This window comes from Diplotaxodon limnothrissa, linkage group LG3 (assembly GCF_057381915.1).
Source record: "Diplotaxodon limnothrissa isolate DT_005_m linkage group LG3, D_limnothrissa_male_GT1.1, whole genome shotgun sequence".
Taxonomy (NCBI): domain Eukaryota; kingdom Metazoa; phylum Chordata; class Actinopteri; order Cichliformes; family Cichlidae; genus Diplotaxodon; species Diplotaxodon limnothrissa.
Genome location: NC_140598.1, coordinates 64,981,164 through 64,998,571, shown reverse-complemented (window position 1 = coordinate 64,998,571; position 17,408 = coordinate 64,981,164). Strand labels below are relative to the sequence as shown.

The 17,408-nt window shown below is 43.5% G+C and overlaps 1 protein-coding gene across 1 annotated transcript in view; it reads right to left on the bottom strand.

The window, feature by feature from the left end:
• Positions 1-2,379: 2,379 nt before the first annotated feature.
• The window catches only part of nrxn2b (neurexin 2b), a 649,237-nt gene continuing 634,208 nt past the window's right edge, over positions 2,380-17,408 (bottom strand). The window contains exons 21-22 of the mRNA XM_085349739.1: positions 11,522-11,600; positions 2,380-3,269 (exon numbers count right to left, since the gene is read on the bottom strand). Of these exons, the coding sequence (XP_085205865.1) occupies positions 2,380-3,269; positions 11,522-11,600 (969 nt within the window). The remainder of the gene's footprint in view (positions 3,270-11,521; positions 11,601-17,408) is intronic.

Genomic DNA, 17,408 nt, shown 5'->3' with positions numbered 1-17,408 from the left:
CTTAATCGGGGTGTCAGAGTCAGAAATGGTCCGGTTCTAATTAGAGCTGCTTTCACCAGCAACTTGGTCCATCGGATGTCGTAATATCCAACTGTTTCAAAGCAATTTGCAGTCCTCTGAGTACCTCCTGGGGATTGAATCAAATTTGAAAATAAGGAGACAATGAACAGACCACACAACGCAGTAAGTAAGAAGTATATAACCAAGTGTATTCCCTCTGTTAATGTACACATATTTAGAGTCATCTCACTGGAACACTTTACAATAACATTTAGAAAGAACAGGAAGATACTGGGAGAGTATGCTCAGAATGGAGAAAGAGAGAAACCAGACAAACGTGGCAGAAGAGAGTAACGACGGAGCCCGTCAAGTGAAATGACTACCGTCTTGTCTCTCGCCATATAGACAGAAATAGATATAAAACAAATTAAAGTAAATAAAAATCAGAGGATGGATAAAACCTGCTTTCCTCACAGGATACGGGGACATACGATCTCTACAGAGAAAAAGGAATGCATGAAGAACAAAGAAAGAGGCTAAGGATGACAGATGGAGGATAAAAGAGGACATTTTCTCCTCTGGAAAAGGAGAATGCATGGTTTGATGTTCATAACCCAAATCATATTTGCTCAGGTACCAAAAGAAAATACATAGAAATTTCAGTTTCCCAGAATCAGTTATTTTTTTTCTCCAAACAGGAATGATAGTAGGGAAAACACATTTCTCTTAGTAATGGGATGAAAGTCAAATATTTAGACATTTCACAAACTTTTTTCAGAATTTTTCTTTTCATGGTACAGTTTTCTTTTCTTAATAGACTTGAGAAAATTGGAATACTAGAGTTCTGTTGTACATCTTTCAGGGAACTGCTGTTCTCCTTTTATTTGTGTGCTCTTCCCATTAAGTTCGCTTTGCCCGCGGGCTGCCGTCAGTCCAGTCAGGCTAGAGAGGGGCGAACGACACAGTTGCTCTTTTTCAGCTGCTGCAAGGTATCTCTCTCCACAGTGGAACTCCAACACGAATGAATTCAGAATCTCCCTAAAATGTCTCTCATTCCTCCAGAAATGAAAAGAAATTTAAAAAAAGAAAAGAAAAGAGCAAACCAAAGTGACTGAGTCTTGCAGCAAGGCATTCCATCAGCCGCACTGTTCATGAAGTGGGGGGCAGGGGTCTGAGGAACGGGGGGTTGGACGGTGAAGCTGTTCAAGAATCCCATCTTTTGCTGTGCACGTCTCAGCAAACGCACTTTTTGATTCGTTCACATAGGTCCATATGTTTCTGCAACGTCTATACATATATTTATAATTATATAGAACAGAGTTCATCTTGTTTGCTGGAGGTTTTTTCTGTTTTTCGGTGATTAGTAACTTGTAAGGACGTGACAGTTTCTCTGCTGGCCCACTAGGGGGCACCTCAGAGCCCCAGATACACATGACACAGATCTGCTGGAACAAAGGACGACCAAAGGGGTGTTTTTTTTGGCCTCGATGAGTTTTTGGCGGCTAAACGTACAATTTAGCATCCGTTAGGTTGGAGCGGTGGCATCTCACGTAGTTGCTACTTTTAATGTTGTTACGATCATCAGTCATCGGCGTCATATTTTTTTTGTTTTTTTAAACTCCACAGAAAGGAAAAACAGTTTATCTCTTTTTCGTAAATGAATACTACATGCTTGAAACACGGCAGAGTTTACATCGCATCGGCTGCTGGGCACCGTAGACAAGGAGAGAAACAGAGTTCGTGGGTGAACGAGAAGGAGAGAGAGAGATCCGATGAGAGGCGAGAGATCGGAGGTGTCGAACACTTACAGAGGTGGAGGAGCTGGATTTGACACAGTGTTTCTCTAAGCTGGCAGTATATTGATCTGCTAATTCGAGCCTGGTTGGAAAAAAAATCTGTTTGATACTGTCTAAGGTGACGCAGGTTCTCCTCAGAATCAAGTACAGGCCTTGACACAAATACTGATGGCGATGCTTTCCTACAGTACTCAGGCTAACCCATGAATCACTGCTTTATCAGCATTTGCTACGTGGTTGTTGGCACGGTATGTGTAGAGATGTAATAGCCTTTCCTTAAATCCACACTGTGGTTAGCATTGAATGCAACTGAAGTTTAGTCTAATCAATCAAAGCAATGTGGAAATGTGTGAGGAGAGCTGTGATGTCACTGTGCCATCTCATTTCGCTGCCTCCCTCTGATTCGAGATGAACTGGTAACACATATGAGCACCTGACAATACTTGAAGTTTGAAATGAATTAGCCACTGTGATGTGTTTGCAGTTTTCCCACATACTGCCTTCTCTCCCTCCTTCTCCCCGCCGTCTCTTTCCTTTTCTAAGTGCTCTGCTGTCTGCCCCTGTGTGTCACGGCGGCACTCCCTCAGACGTAGTACTCTTTGTCTTTGTTCTTCTTGTTCTTGGTGACCGTCTTGGCAGTGCTGGGCTGTTTCTCCTTCACCAGGGCCCCATTGCTCTGTGTGGCTGAGTTGCTAATGTAGTTACGGCTCTGGTCCACCTGATAGGAGCCCTCATCGCGGTTGCGGTACTTGTACATGGCGTACAGCAAGATGAGGATGCAGAGGGCAGCGGCTGCCACGATGCCCACCACCATCCCGGTGGTGCTGCTCGACTGCTGCACTTCTACGGCACCCGGGAGCCCTCTCTCTGGAGACGTGGGGTCTGGAGTGGGAACATGAGGGAAATTTGGGGGATAGGTTATACCTGGGACTCTACGGTGGCCTGGATCCAAAGAGGGCTGGGCCGGCGGCAGCAGCACTTGGTCCCGGGTGTTCATTTTCCCGGCAGGGATGTTGTTGCTACTACTGCTGCTGCCGCCGCCGGCTGACTTGATGCGCGGGTTCAGCTGATCGGGGTTGGCTGTGGGGGTGGAGGAGAGAGGGGGGCGGGAGTTGGGGAAGCGGGAGAAATGGCGGTCTCGGGGGTTTTGGACGCCACCCTCGACGGCCGGGGGAGGGGGGAGGACAGTCCTGTCGGTGACCAGGCCGGAATTTTTGTAATAGTCCTCGTCATCTGACTCGGTCATCTCCCCCGAGCCGTACGCCGACACCTCGATGGTCTCCTCGCAGTCCTCCTGGTCCAAGGGGCAAGGGGGCCGGCCGTTGGGCAAGGGGAGGGATTCTTTGGTGGTTTCAAGCAGGGTGAGGAAAGGGCGGTAAGTGGTGGGGGGCGGGGGTATTACTGGGTAGTGGGTGGCGATAGATGGGGGGTCTAGGGAGTCCACTGTAATAATGGGCAACACTAATTCACCTCCTAGGACAAGAAAGAGACAACGAAGGAAAAGAGTGTTAGAGACCACCTGAGGGAGAGACGACTTCCAGATCAACAGAAGAAAGACAGTTCAAATGTTACAGAAACACCAGTATTAGAACAGCACTACAGCTTAACATGAGGTTAGTTCTACAAGTTTAGTCTGTTCTATTTAAAAAGTTAATATGCTGACTAACTTTGAGCTGCATTATAAAACAAGATGTAAGAATATACTCTAGCCTGCACCTGCTCCTGACTGTTCTGACCTATTTCGCTGTGCTGCATATTCCTACATGTCATATCACTAACACAAGGTAAAAGCAGACTACAAATTACACTGAACAACGTAACATCTATTGTACTACACAGCCTATCCTTCACTGCTAACCTTTCTAGTCCTACCTACGCTGACTACGCTCAGATGTTTCTGCTGTGATTGGTTAAATAAGATAGCAAACCACGAGGTTCAGGTCACTTACATCAACAAATTGGCCGCATGATTTTTGCATGAAAAAAAAAATTACAAAAAGAAAGCTGTGTAAGATTGTTCTCGGATAGTGATAAACAACTCCCCTCCCCACCCCCACCATTGTTTACCTCCTCTCCTCTTTTGTCTCTTTATTGGGTGAAAAATAATCAGAATGTAACAAAAAAAAAAAGAATAATAATGTATTGTTGCATTATTCACTTGTTCTCCCCCCCCCCCCCAAATTCACATGAAGAATTGTCTCAATCCTATTTTCCCCTTTTGGGCATGGTGGCTTCTATGGCTCATTTCTAATTAGCTTAATCTGTATGCAAACCCTCAGGAGCGGCTGCAGAAAACTGATGCCTCTAATTCTTAACCCAAACTCTCAGTGCACTACACTACAGCGCACTGAGTAACAGAGTATTAAATAATACTGCTCAGTTTTTTATCATGACTCCCTCATGCCCACTTCCCTCCCAAACACCACACGTTAAACATGGGGGAATGATGTTCTTTTCAAACAGCCATCAACACAAATAACATTAAAAAAAAAAGTCTTAATGAGCCAGAATTTCAGTTCAAGCCTCAGTTATGCAATTTTAGCCCAGTGCGAAATAAGCTTAGACTTTGCTTCAGTTCAGATTATTGGGGGAAAAAAGGTGCATTTAAGAGGAATCCTTGTATCATAGACTGAAATGGTTAGACATATCAGGAGTGTGTCAACAGGAAATAGAATATTAATAGCAGTAAATTTACACACTCAATTTTCTGTCCAGTGTTGCAAAAGGGTCAGTAAAGGAAACAGTTGAGAAGTATTGCAGAGTGAATTAGATTACAACACATCTTGGAGGGGGACAAAAGGGAAGGTAACAGCAAAACATAAGCAAAGAAATGCCAACATCACCAGCATAAAATCATGACTCTGGCTCTGTGTTCGATTGATGAGGTAAACCAGGGAGACTCAGTGGGAGAGAGTGGCTGGATAAGGCGTTTCAGGAATGAATGGGAAGGGAGGGGATGGTTAATAGGAGGTTCTGGGATTGTAAGAATTCCTCTGTGGCCTTTATTCAGCTCAGCAGCACTCAAACACCCCCAAACCCATTGGTCAGTTACAAAACCCCCACATTTTCACTTAAAGAATGGCAAAGGCTTTGTTAAAAAAAAGGTAATGCATTGGGTTAACAAAGCCACTGCGACATATCAGCATATAACAACACACTTGAGAGAAACTCCTTGAAATAAAGCAAAATGTGAGAGCTGTAAAGGAGAAAGAAACTTAGTAATTCTTCAACCGTTCTAAGTTATTATTTCACCACCACTACTGGAAAGGCTAGTTTCCATGGCAATGCTCAAGTTATTTCTCTCCCATACATTTTCTGTCTGCGTTTGAGGGATGAGTTTCACCTTGAAGGCGAGAGGACAGCAGAGTGCGGCGGCACATTTGAGGAACAAAGCAGATTCACTTCGAGTAGGATTTCCCCCAGTGCGTTCAAAAGAAAGAAAGAAAATCTTTGTGTTTCGTAAGATAACTCGTCAAAGTCGCTCCAGCGAGGGGGGTGGGGCCAACGATTTGGGAACGCAGAGAAGATCGTTTCCTAGAGATACAGGACGCATGTGCGAGTGAGGGTGATGACGAGAAGACGTTAGCGCTGCTATCTTTACTCTGCCGTCTGTCTGCGTGGCGCAGATGCTGCGAGTGCAATTTCGAGCTTCATACCTGCTGCTCGGTGTGCAGCCTGCCCATTACTGAGAAGCTACCTCTGCTCACAGTGCGTCCTACTTACTGTACGTGCGGCTGACACGGCAAATAGATGCCCCTGTTACAATAAACATTTAATGTAATCCTCAGGAATCAGGACCACTGTGCTTCCCTGCTTAAAGTCTGCTTATAGGAGCCCCTCGGAGTGACGCTTACAATGGTTATTAAATATTTACGGGAGGCTCAGAGTCATCATGCACAAGTGTACATAGAAAGGATTGTTCAAGCAAGTGACCCACATCGCTCTGCTGTCCTCTTAGTTTTTAGGAGCCAAAGCCTGAAGGCCTCATGGCATTATCCCATATGACTGGCAGGCAGCAGCTCCTAGCAGAGTAATGAACCTCAGCCCTCATACACAGAGTGAGCCACATGTCAGACCTCCAGGCAGTTATCAAGTGAAACATCTTTTCATTTCCTGTTGTGCGACCTAAGCCTACTGCACCAATATTTAAAACCAATCAGCAACTTCAATTGGCTTTCCGACACTGCACTGTGTGGTCCCTGTATGCAGCTCTGGTGCTGTTAACAGCCAGGTTGGAAGGTGGGGTGGGTGGGGGATACATATCACAAATCTCCCTGCATGTGTTCTCCTGCTGAAAGCTGCCAAGAACCACAGACTGATGTAAACCAGAGGAAACCCAGGAAAGTGAGCATAAAATATTTAGGTGAATGCGTATTATTTTACATCAAAGCCATCAGACCCAAACTGGGATTTACTGAGACCAGTTCTGATGCCAAAAAAAAAAAAAAAAAAAATTAGGCATGATTCCCACGTGTGGGGGTCTGTTTCTTTAACATTCCCACTCTGTCATTTCAGCGTTAAAGCGGGAGAGACTCAGATATTCAGCCTGATTGATTGAGTTTGACTCTGTTGATTTGAACAGCTGAGGCAGACGTTTAGTCCACAATGATGAAATTCCTTTATCTTTACCCACATGCCTCTCCACTGCGTTGCCAGTGTGAGTCACCCCCACCCCTCCTATTTACTCAAAATAAGCACAGGGCAGATGGATACTGATGCATCCACGTCGGTCTCCTGACAAATATCGTTATTCTGCTGATCACATCACCCCGCTCACATCTATTTGAAATATTTAGAGCAAAAAGGTTGTTTGGAGTTTCAGCATTCTGTAATTCAGCTTCGATTAGGCTGCAGATGGAAAATCTAACTGCGTGTCCGAGCATAATATATTATCCCTTTCTTGCTTCTGAATCCCGCTACAATAGGTGGCCCTATAATCGGTGCAGGGAACAAACCTGCTTCTTTATATGCGGGGCTCTGTAAACTGCTGCTGCTGTTCTCAGGTGAAGTGACTTGTTTTGACAAAAAAGATATGATGCCCTGCTCATATTGTATCTCACTCAGAGTCACATATTGTGCAGCAATAAAGTCTCCAGTCTCCAATCTCCATGTCAGAGGTTCAGACAATCTGCAAACCATCATGTTTCTCCATGGTGCTCCGGGGCATTTGTTTACAATCTGAAGCTAAAGCGGCCAGATTTCCTACTCAGAATGCAACACAAGGAAAGAGGCCATCCTCCCTAAAACATTTGGTTCTAATTAGAATTTCAAAAACCACTTTTGTGTAGTTTGCAGAATATGTATAATTTTTTTGTAAATGACAAAAATGCACCATTGACCAGTAATGAAATAAAATGGTTACAGGCATGTGAATAATGTTGAGTAATGCATTCTTCGCTTGTGTGATTAGGCTGACTGAGCACCTCTGCAGTGACTGGGTATCCCGACTAAGACTGTGATCCATATTTTTGGTACTGTAAAATAACTCTGCTAATTAAAGACAATCACCTAAAGCCCTGCAACAGACTGGCAACATGTCCAGGCTGTACCCCCCGTCTCGCCCTATGGTAGCTGGGAGACGTTTCATTATAACTCATGCAAACTCAAGCATTCATCATGGAGCTGATGCGACCTTTACTCAATTGCATTATTTTTTTCCACAGAAAACGATCAAATCAGAAGGCTCGTTCCAAATCTGACCAATCAGACACAGTAGGGGTAGAGGCTTGGACAGTAACACTTGCCTGAACCCTGAAAGGATGATGTACCGCTTAGAAAGCATCCTGTCATGCAGGTTCAAGCATCCATACTGCTCAGGATCCAACCCGTGGAACCTATATTGATAAACTTGGGCCTGTTACTAGCTAAGAGCGATCAATAAAGCATCACCCTGACAAATAACTAACACCCAAACCCATCGACTTGGCTCTGAGTCACATTGAATGCGGAGGGGGACCGAGAGGCTCCAGGTCATCCCTCATCTATCACCCAATCTCTTATTTTCACTCCTCGGCCTAAGAAGAGCAATTCATAGGTTGTCTCTATAGCATGCTGTCTGATGAATTATTGAGGAGCTCCTCAAAGCTCTGATCTTGTCAGAGTAAAACCGATATAGAGCCTACAACATCCTGGGACTGATAAGTAGCTTGGAGAAAAGCAAAGTGAGGTCATGTCGGGCTAGAGAACAGACAGAACATGATATATGGAGACAAAAAGACACAGCTTTAATGTTGGACGGATAGAATCTCAATATGTTTGTTAGTGTGAAATATAGTTATTATATGTGTAGCAAATGAGTGTCCATATGCATCTTTGGAGACTTTTTCCTGTCTGTTCATTTTCTGCTCGGTATATTGAGCTTTGTAATCGAGGTCCACATTTCCTAGCTTGTCACCCTTCTGACAGAGACTCATTACAAACACTGAAGTATCGAAACCATAGCTCTAATTGGGTGATGTAATTAAGGCTCTCTAACAGTCAAAGTTTAATTAGCCTGGTGGGAACGCCAGGAATCGTTCATGGGAATTTCACTCTCTCCTTCACTTCCTCTTCCTTCTCTCTCGCAGGCTCCCTCTGTACCTCCGCTTCTCTCCTCTCCCCATTCCTCTGTTCTGCTTTGAGCGCAAAGGAACGTGATGCACATCTCAATGAAAGCCAGTCCTTCCCGCTCGTCTCCTCCTCAGGTCTTCTTCTCTGCACCCTGTGCTTTTGTCTATTTTGCATCCACTCTGAGCTTGTCAGCAAATGTGCAACAGCAGCTACCCCTCAATCACTGTCTGAGCGTTTCACGTTGAGGACTCTCATTTAGCGTGACACAGCCAAAACACTCCTCCACCAAATGCAGTTTTGGAAAAAAGGGAAAAGGAAAAAACAAGCTGCATCTCTTGAATTGTGTGTTGTGGTGTTACCAGCTGCAGGTAAGCAGATGGAGCTCAGCTGGTTGTATATATGAAGGAGTTGTATCGATCCTCATCAATTCATAACCACTGCATCTAGCTTTGCTTAACAGAAAATCCACAGCTGCCTTTAAAATGTTTCTCTCCTTCTTTCCTGTTCAATAACAGCGAGCCGAACACTCACATGTAATTGAAAACACTGGGAATTGGTCCTATCACACAATGACTAAAGGCCTGTGTTTGTGCAGCAGTGATGGAGGGGGAACATGCTTTGGAGACAATGTTGATTCTGCTCTCCTCGTCCACAGTTTTCACAGAGGCTTATCCGACCCCGCCGGCTCGCTTCGCTGGAACTCTCGTGGCATCTGGAAGGTGTGATACAGAGCACGCGCGCGCGTGTACGCACAAGCGCGTTCATTGTTGCTCGGGAGAGTCGGAGGCAGAGAGAAAACTTTACACCCACAGAGTGAGAGAGACAAGTGCCTGTGTGGAAAGGTGAGCATGTCAGACACCGTATGTGTGTTTGTGGGGGCGTGCGAGAGAAAGGGAGAGATAGTGAGTTGCATTTCCTCATGGGAGATTAAGCCTGGACATAGCATCCAACCAAAAAAAACTCTCATTTCTTCTTTTGATAAGAGGGGTATTGAGTCTCTATTTCAGTCCCAACCACCTACAGAGAAAACTGCAGGAAAATGCTGCACTCAAGTTTCTCAGCACTGGTTCAGATCAGGTTCTCCCAACACAAACATACTGATAAATGTTGTAATCTGCTGCCATTTACAGTCCACCAGTCAAACCACTAATCCACAATCCTACAACAAACTTTTACAGTTATTCAAGGTAACTCAAGTGCTTTTCGGGGAGCACATACACTGCTTAACAAATTTATTAGACCACCAGTCAGTACCAGGTTTATGCTACAGCTGTCCTAACAGTACTGGTAATTACCAAAACCATTTCTTATGTGTCTGTAATGACACAAGATCTATTACTATAACAAGAAAATAATAATTTTCTTAAAGACCTAATATCACCCCAGCCTGGTTCTGCTGGAGGTTTCGTCCTGTTAAAAAGGTGTTTTTCCTTCCCACTATCACCAAAGCACTTGATCATAGGGGGATTGTCTGTTGGGGTTTTCTCTGTATTATTTCAGGGTCTTTGCCTTAAAAAAGTTGTTGTGATTTGGAAATGTATAAATAAAATTAAAGTTATCCAGCAGTATGCACAAGGCTCTTTAATCAAAATGATATTTTAATACTAAAATATAATTATTATATTTTAACATTTGAACTTAGTGTTTTGGAAAAAATAGAAACAAACAAAAAAGCACATCTTTGTTTTTCTTGAACAGTTTTAGTGGTTGAATATTGTCCTTGATTCATTTCTGGGAAAGCCCAGTGTGCCGGCTCAAATTCAGACATAAAAACATGAATATAGTTTGTTATTTGACTAATAAATAACAAAGTAATTTTTTAGTTTTAAACGTGTTTTTGACAGATTTCTAAAATATTTGTTTTTTCTCATTTTTATGACGGGTCATCAGATACATTATTAAGCAATGTACACTATGGCATTTCTCTTCATTTTTTCCCTTTTTCCATCATATAAAGCAGCGGTCCTCAACCCCAAGGCCTCGGACCGGTACCGGTCCGTGAGTCGTTTGGTACGCGAGAGTTGAGGCTCGGGTGTGAAATGTATGGTTTTCAGGGTTTTTATCGGTTTCCAGCGTTATTTTGTTATCGTTTTTATCGTTTACTCGGTTTTCCTGGGTCTTTTCACGTGTGTTATGAATAAATCTTCTTTTTTTCGGTACCGGTACTAGTTTTATTTTGTTGTATTTATCCGCGACACCTTGAAGGCCGGTCAGTGAAAATATTGTCGGGCATAAACTGATCTGTGGCGCAAAAAAGGTTGGGGACCGCTGATATAAAGCATGTTCTGCTGAAGCTACACAACGGTTTGCCCTATCTCAGAACATTAAGGCAGGTTTGAATAAAACCACACTTAGCTTATAGCTAGTAGTCGCTAGCAAGTCTTGTTTTATGCTCCAGGAATTTAATGTTTTCTATTATTTGACAGTGGCGTCATAGTGGCTCTGCTTTGATTAAAGGTTTCACCCACACCAGAGTCAAATCTGTGAACCCATTAAACACACAACTCTTGTCACTCAAGATCTTTAAGGATGAAATACTGCATAATTTAATGTGGACATGCATATCTTCTGACTCTTGGAGTTTTAGAAGCCTTGACTTGTAGCTGCACGAGTAATTTGAATCTCACTTTTTCACTGAACAGGCATGGTTCTTGGCAGTTTTTAAATATGGCCAGCTTATTAGTGCTAGAAACCACAGCGGCAAGGAGTAAAACACATGGCCTTTAACTTCCACCTCCTGACATGGTGTCAGAACATTGCTTGACCCTCTGTTCACACTAACAGTGCCTCAGCCACCAGGTCTGCCAAGCTACAGCTGTGCGCCATGCAGAACAAGCTGTGTTTCCACGTTGGAACTGTCCTGCCTTGTTAAAATCGGGGCAGGGGATTGGTGCAACAGCTGGGAAAATGCCAGGTATTACCACATGGCTGAGCAATTGACAGACCACAATGCTGCTGACTGCCTGCTGCTTTAAAAAGCAACAAGAAAAAAAACTCGGAGAGTACACATCTGGCCAATCAGAGCTGCATACAGGGGGGCTGCGCAGTCACAAGGTATCATTTAGAAGAGGAGAAAGGGACATTGAGGTAGTCTAGGTAACTCTGCTTTTGTGTTTCAGGCTGACTTTGTTTCCAGATAAAACACAACAAAGGCAGAACTCCCTGAGCTGACTCACCATTTCCAGGCTCGCACTCCTCCAAATCTTCGTCATCGCTAGGACATTCAGCCGATGCTACCAGGAGGTCGTCTGAATTCTGGAAGAACAGAGAGGGAGGAGATACAGTCAGGACAAATTTTATTTGTGTAGAGGATACACCGAATATCTAAGCGGATTAAGAGTCTCTGGAAGTCACAGTGAAGGTCTTCGGCTCCACCGATGCCTAGTCTCACAGAAGCGTGTGCAGCTGCAGTACGAGAAGCAAACTTCCGGGGAAAACTCTTATCTGTAACTCAGTTACAACATGAAGATTTATTGTTGAGCAGTTGTGGCACAAGAGCTGAAAATATGGAGGTGGCAGTGCTTTATGAGCAGCACCCGTGTGTACTTATGTAACAAAAGATGGAGAGCTCGAGGGAAACCAAAGTGAAACAATCTCTTTCTGACCCAACGCCGCCGATCAAAGAGGTGCAGCTTGTCGAAACAGCGCGTCAGCTCCACTGAGTGGGCAAAAGTGTCAGACATTGAAGGCTCTATTGCACAATTGTTTTTACTTTTCAGCACATGCAGTAGATTATCTCCATTATGGTCTCTATAGGATTATTTTTGACCTTGAGCTTGTAGACATTTGAAGTAGGCGATAAAGAAAGCAGTAGACATGGAGCCTGTTGTGCCGGGTTTACAAGTACAGCGGGTACAACAGCGGGGGTCTTGAAATGAAAGCAGATTAAATCTGACAAGGTGGTTCCAATTTAGTAGCCCAGGTTTGTCCTCACTGCTGCATGACTCACACAGCTGCGTGTCTAGACACCCAAACATCCTGCCCTCGCCTCCTCTCAGCCTCTGGTTGTTATTCAAGATGGGGGTCATCTGATAGAAAATGGAGGGCTTTTATCAGCATAACTGATTCACTGTCTCGCAGAGTTTTCGCTCTGTTATTAATCCATGGCACGGGCATAATCATTTATTAATTACGCTGTGTCCGTTTGAGTGTGTGTTCACATCACCTAGCTCTGTCAAATGGTCCTAATGATCCCGTTTCAGTTTCCCAGCAACATCTCCATCACGCATGCACTTACATTCGTATTCCATCCATGCAGCTGCTTCGATATAAACAGCGCATAATGAATCCTTTAAAATGTGCACTCCTTTAAATTAAACAACCAGGACATCAATAAATGCACACGTCGGGCTGTGTTTGTGGCCATAAAAGCTAAAAGAAAAGAAAAAAGGAGTTTTTATAACACAATGTCTTACTGATTGAATTTCAAAAGGTTTTTTTCAGCCTCCTGGAGTTATGATGGCTGTAATTTCGTGCAACATCTGTGACACACTTTTAAACCCCAATTTACCTGACCCCCCTGGAACATCCAAAACAGCCCCGCTGACTATCTCCAAGCAGCATCCACAAGGACTTTGAACCATCTTCTATCCATCCAGACAAATCAGAGAGAGATGGCAAACACCTGGGAGTGCTCTCAGCTTAAGACAGCAGCAAGGGCGAGGCTTGTGATCTTAGTTTTATAACATCCTGACACCAAATTTGGGTCAGATCGAGACAAGTGATGACTTCCAACTGTTTCATGGAAACCCACAGTATCAAGGGGTAAAAAAGCAGAATAAATCAGACCCCCGCATGCACATCAAAAGGTAGATCTTTTATTCTAAGCATCAAAGCACATTATTCCACTATGATCAAAGCTACAGCGCGGCGGGTAGCTCAGAGCTTTTGGAGAAATTGAAATTTAAGTTTCTGCTCATATATAGTTAGATTCTGCCACTCCTGCATTAATACACCATTGCCATGTTTGTTTTTTTATCCATCTGAAGAACAGGAAAAACAACGAGGCAACAATTCCTAATCTGACCACATGACTGTGACGGATCTAGAGCAAGGATGTTAAAGTCACATCATGAGCCACATACAGCTCACTTCGATCTTAAGCGGCTGGACTGGCGAAACTTCCATTTATGCTGACGTACAGAAGTTTAAGTGCACATTTATTCACTGAGATATTTCAATATAAGAAAAAGAAATGCAATGGAAGAAATCTATCAGCATAACTCTTTGGGCTTGAATTATGAAAAAATAAATGTGTAAAGTTACAGAAAGTTCTGCGAACTCTGACTGTACTGTAAGTATAAAAATGAAAGCTTTTGTTAACTGACAGAAAATGTTTACTGTAGATACAAACATTTGGGGTTTAAAGGATGAGGCACAGTCCATAAAACTGTTGTATACTTACACTTCTTCTGTCTCAAATAGGTGAACCAGACATGGCCACTGAACAGGCAGGGAGTATCTGGAATCATGTAGTTCCATGAGGACCTTCTCTTTTTGCATTCTTTTCTTTTTAGGTGGAAAAAAGTTTTTATTTTGACAAAAACAAGCAAATCGCTAAAGTAAACCAAGCTACCATCACCTCCTGGGTGATTTACAGCACCATATAATTCAAAATGATTAGTCAATAAAACACAGAAACAAAACCCTAAAGATTTGTGAATTAATCTAAACTTCTTCCAGAAAAGTTGGTTTTCTTAATTATCTGATTTTTAGTTTTCAACTGCTATTAATGCTGCACATAACAGACTCTTAAGTGGCATTATTCAATGTTTCCTGCTGTATGGACCTTGTCATTTAATTTCTGTTTCACCAAAGAACCAGCTACTGTTCTAATACAGCTGTCTATGCTTTGGACTGAAGGTTTAACTGGCTGCAAAATAAGTCCCGAGTTTATGATCTAAAGTGTCGAGTCTTATCAAACACAATGTGATGTTTATTTTGTAAATTATTTTCTGAATCAGTGTCAGGAAGGATGGTAAAGCAGGGTTGGGTGGGCGTACATTGGGACTGACAAGTTGTCTGTGAAGGTTCTCAGTCATCCAGGTCATCATAGTCAAAGGAGCTTGCAAAGAAAAGCGTCTGGACTTCTTTAAGTTACTTGAAAACGTTTCACCTCTCATCCGAGAAGCTTCTTCAGTTCTAAGGTCAAATGGTGGAGAGTCCCAGATATAAACCTAGTGGGAGTAACCCCCCACAGAGGGACAAAAGGACCCCCTGATGATCCTCTAATCCACTGAGCCAAGGTGTGAAACTGGGTGTGGGCCCCAATCAGCCAGAGTTTCGGGTGAGTTCATTGTGAAACCTGGCCCCACCTTATCATGCGAATTCCTGAGATCAGATGGCCCAGGATGTGAGTGGGCGTTAAGGCGTCTGGGAAGGGATCTCAAAACTGGATTATAGATGGAAGCCATCTATGTCCACTGTGAGCGACCATCTTTGAACAGAGGCGGTGGTTTACGACACCAACTCTCTGCCATCTATAATCCAGTTTTGAGTTCCCTTCCCAGACGCCTTAACGCCCACTCACATCCTGGGCGATCTGATCTCAGGAATTCGCATGATAAGGTGGGGCCAGGTTTCACAATGAACTCACCCGAAACTCTGGCTGATTGGGACCCACACCCAGTTTCACACCTTGGCTCAGGCGATTAGAGGATCATCAGGGGGTCCTTTTGTCCCTCTGTGGGGGGTCACTCCCACTAGGTTTATATCTGGGACTCTCCACCATTTGACCTTAGAACTGAAGAAGCTTCTCGGATGAGAGGTGAAACGTCTTCAAGTAACTTAAAGAAGTCCAGACGCTTTTCTTTGCAAGCTCCTTTGACGACTGACAAGTTGGTACCATAACAGCACACGGGCTCTAAGTCAGATCCTCCCCCTTCAAATTAGACCTTCAAAAATAGAGCTTCACAAACCAATGGATAATGTCACATTGGCTACGCCTGTCTTCATATACCCTGTAAGATTGTGACTCACGTATCCCAAATTTTCGCCAGGCACAGTGATAGTCTGTGATTCTGATTGAGTTTGAGTCGTGTATGGGTTTTTGCTCCGTCTTGTCTGTTCAGCTTCGATACACACCGCTGCTCGCACTAAATACACTGTTTTCTTCCATTTCCCCCCCAACTGCTGTTCCTGCCACAAATATGAAAACAAACAACACTTCCAGTTCACCACAGGCACGTTCCCAGGACAGAGCCTGGTGTTTAAAAGAGCAAATATAAATGATTTCATACAGTCTGGTGCCTCTCAGCTGTTGTAAAAATCAATGTAATCCTCCACCCTTCAAGAGGTTTTGCCTAATTTTGCTAGACTACAGCTGTGTTCACAGTTATTCTTTTGTTGCTTTATTCTGTCTTTCCTTTGGGTTGGGGGACAGAGGAGGTACCACACCTGGGACCACCTGTATGATCAGCGCTAATGTTTTTAGGCTTTTCTACACACAGAAAAATGCCTGTTTGATCATTAAAGTACATGCATAGTGACTCATAGGTAACATCTTTTGATTCGCCAGCATATATCCTTAATGCTATTTTTGTCTATTGTGGCAATACACTTGGTTGAGCTAGGTGCATAATAATCATAAAGATGGAGCCATTAAAATGTGTGTACACTATCTAAAAAATAGAGTCTTAGCAATAAAAAGCACTCTAAAGGTGGAACCGTGCTTTTTTATGACCCAACATAAACATAAGTCAGCAAATGGAATACACATTAAGGCTTGTAACAACCAAAAGGCAGACAACACTCAAGAGTCCTCTGCTATCCTAAAATGCTTCCGGATAATTTATCAAGCGGGGCAGTCTGGGGCTGCCAATTTCACATCACAGACAGATGCTTTTAAAGCTCGCTATACGCTCAACGTGGAGAGCAGGTTTCGCCAAGAAGTCTGGAGGCCAGAGACACTGAACCGAGTGCATCGTACATGCGGCATCTTAAATCCATGTTCCACTGATCTCATGTTTAAAGAGAAGAGAGAGAAACACTAAATCACAGACCAGCTGATTGTGCCAACTGGGCACAATCAAGATGCTGTTGACTGCGAAGGAGCTCTGACAGGTTTTAGGTCCAAAACTTTTTGTTTGTACTTCCGTGGCAGCGATAACCATGACTGAGACAAGTGCACCTTCATATTTTGTCAACTGCCATCAAAGTATTAGTTTGATGAGCCTGTGGAGGCCTCATTAAGGCTGACTTTTATCAATGTACAAGAAAGCAAGAAAAACAGTTGCTGCAAAACTAAAAGTTTTCTTTAATCTGGGTGCTCGCAGTATAACTTTGCATCTATTGTGCAGCGGTGCCAACAGCTTCACCTTATCTTTAGTCTAATTGGAACTGCCACATTTAACCAAAATGAGGCACAATAGGAAGGTTTGAGACGATGATAAAAGGACAAAGATCTAAACACATTCTGGATCTGCTGATCATGGTTTTCAGGGAAGAGTGTGAGTGGCTCGCTGACTGATCTCAGATATGCCTCTGTGGACATGAAGAGTGCTAATGAACACAACTGAATAAGAGGAAAGCACTAGTAATTGGCACCGCGCTTTTGTGTTTTCCGCGACACCATAAAAGTATGCCATAGAGCTGAAATTGAAAGTATGGAATTGACAGGTTTTAAAGCTTTCAACTAATTAAGGTACAAAATCTCTACAGCGCCAAATATAGCTGACGTACAGTACATCCACGAGCATGGGCGACAAGCTTTCAGCGCTTCCTCTCATGGCCTGGATCACACTTTTTTTTGCACAGCACACAGTTTATAGCTAATGATGCTGGATGTGAACTGGAGCGTATTCCCCTCCTGGATCTTGTTATCAGGTCTTTTTATGATGGCCCGCCTCTTCCATCTTCTTGCATGTGGGCAAGGAAAAGGTCCCCTACTGTTTGCTAATTGTTGCTTTCCGTGCTGGTAATATGTGCCTTTAGCCCATGTGGATAATCATCAGAGCATAAATCACAGCCTCTCACATGCGCACGATGTAGACTCGTAAATGGAAGTTTATTGTTGTGCTCTTTGTGTAGCAAGATTTCCTTCTCGAGATGGTCCTGCCTTCGACC